The 746-nt window shown below is 49.2% G+C and overlaps 1 protein-coding gene across 1 annotated transcript in view; it reads left to right on the top strand.

Moving 5' to 3' along the window:
- Window positions 1–252: 252 nt before the first annotated feature.
- LOC117497689 (caspase recruitment domain-containing protein 8-like) overlaps window positions 253–746 on the top strand; it is a 6,878-nt gene continuing 6,384 nt past the window's right edge. Inside the window, exon 1 of the mRNA XM_034149690.1 lies at window positions 253–344. Coding sequence (XP_034005581.1) covers window positions 253–344 — 92 coding nt within the window. The remainder of the gene's footprint in view (window positions 345–746) is intronic.

The following is a 746-nucleotide window of genomic DNA, read 5'->3' as shown; positions in this document are numbered from 1 at the left end:
ACGTTTTTCCTTGTACGATGTGATTGTCTAAGGACAGAGGGTGTCGTATTGTCATACTTAAATGAATGTATTGTTTCAGTCAGCCGTTTAATAATCAGTGTTTGTTTCAGCATCAGGTGGATAAATGCAGCGCTCCCTTCACAGACCAACTGTTGCTCTAGACGTGCAGAAACACATTTAGAGACGACAGACCGTAACTCTGATGATTTATAATGCACGAGATGTAGGGTTATGGCGACAGAAAATAGGGGCATGTCAGTTCAGTTGCTAGGAAACAAGAAGGAGGAAGACAACAGTCAGAGGCAGAAAATCTGGGTTGGGTCGACAGAGAGAGGAAGAGGAGGGTGAGACAGCTGGGGAGGAAGAGGATGGTGAGACAGCTGGGGAGAGGAATAGGAGGGTGAGACAGAGGGAGGGGAAGAGGAGGGTGAGACAGAGGGAGAGGAAGAGGAGGGTGAGACAGGGAGAGGAAGAGGAGGGTGAGACAGGGAGAGGAAGAGGAGGGTGAGACAGAGGGAGGGGAAGAGTAGGGTGAGACAGGGAGAGGAAGAAGAGAAAAGGAACTACAGCACGGTCACATGACTTCACGTCACCACCGCTAAGCTAAAGGTGGCTAATGTTGGGCTATAAAGGAACTACAGCACGTCACATGACTTCACGTCACCACCGCTAAGCTAAAGGAGGCTAATGTTGGGCTATAAAGTGAACTACAGCATGGTCACATGACTTCACGTCACCACAAGCCA

Source organism: Trematomus bernacchii, unplaced genomic scaffold (genome assembly GCF_902827165.1).
Source record: "Trematomus bernacchii unplaced genomic scaffold, fTreBer1.1, whole genome shotgun sequence".
Taxonomy (NCBI): Eukaryota; Metazoa; Chordata; class Actinopteri; order Perciformes; family Nototheniidae; genus Trematomus; species Trematomus bernacchii.
This window is presented reverse-complemented; position numbering and strand designations above follow the sequence as displayed.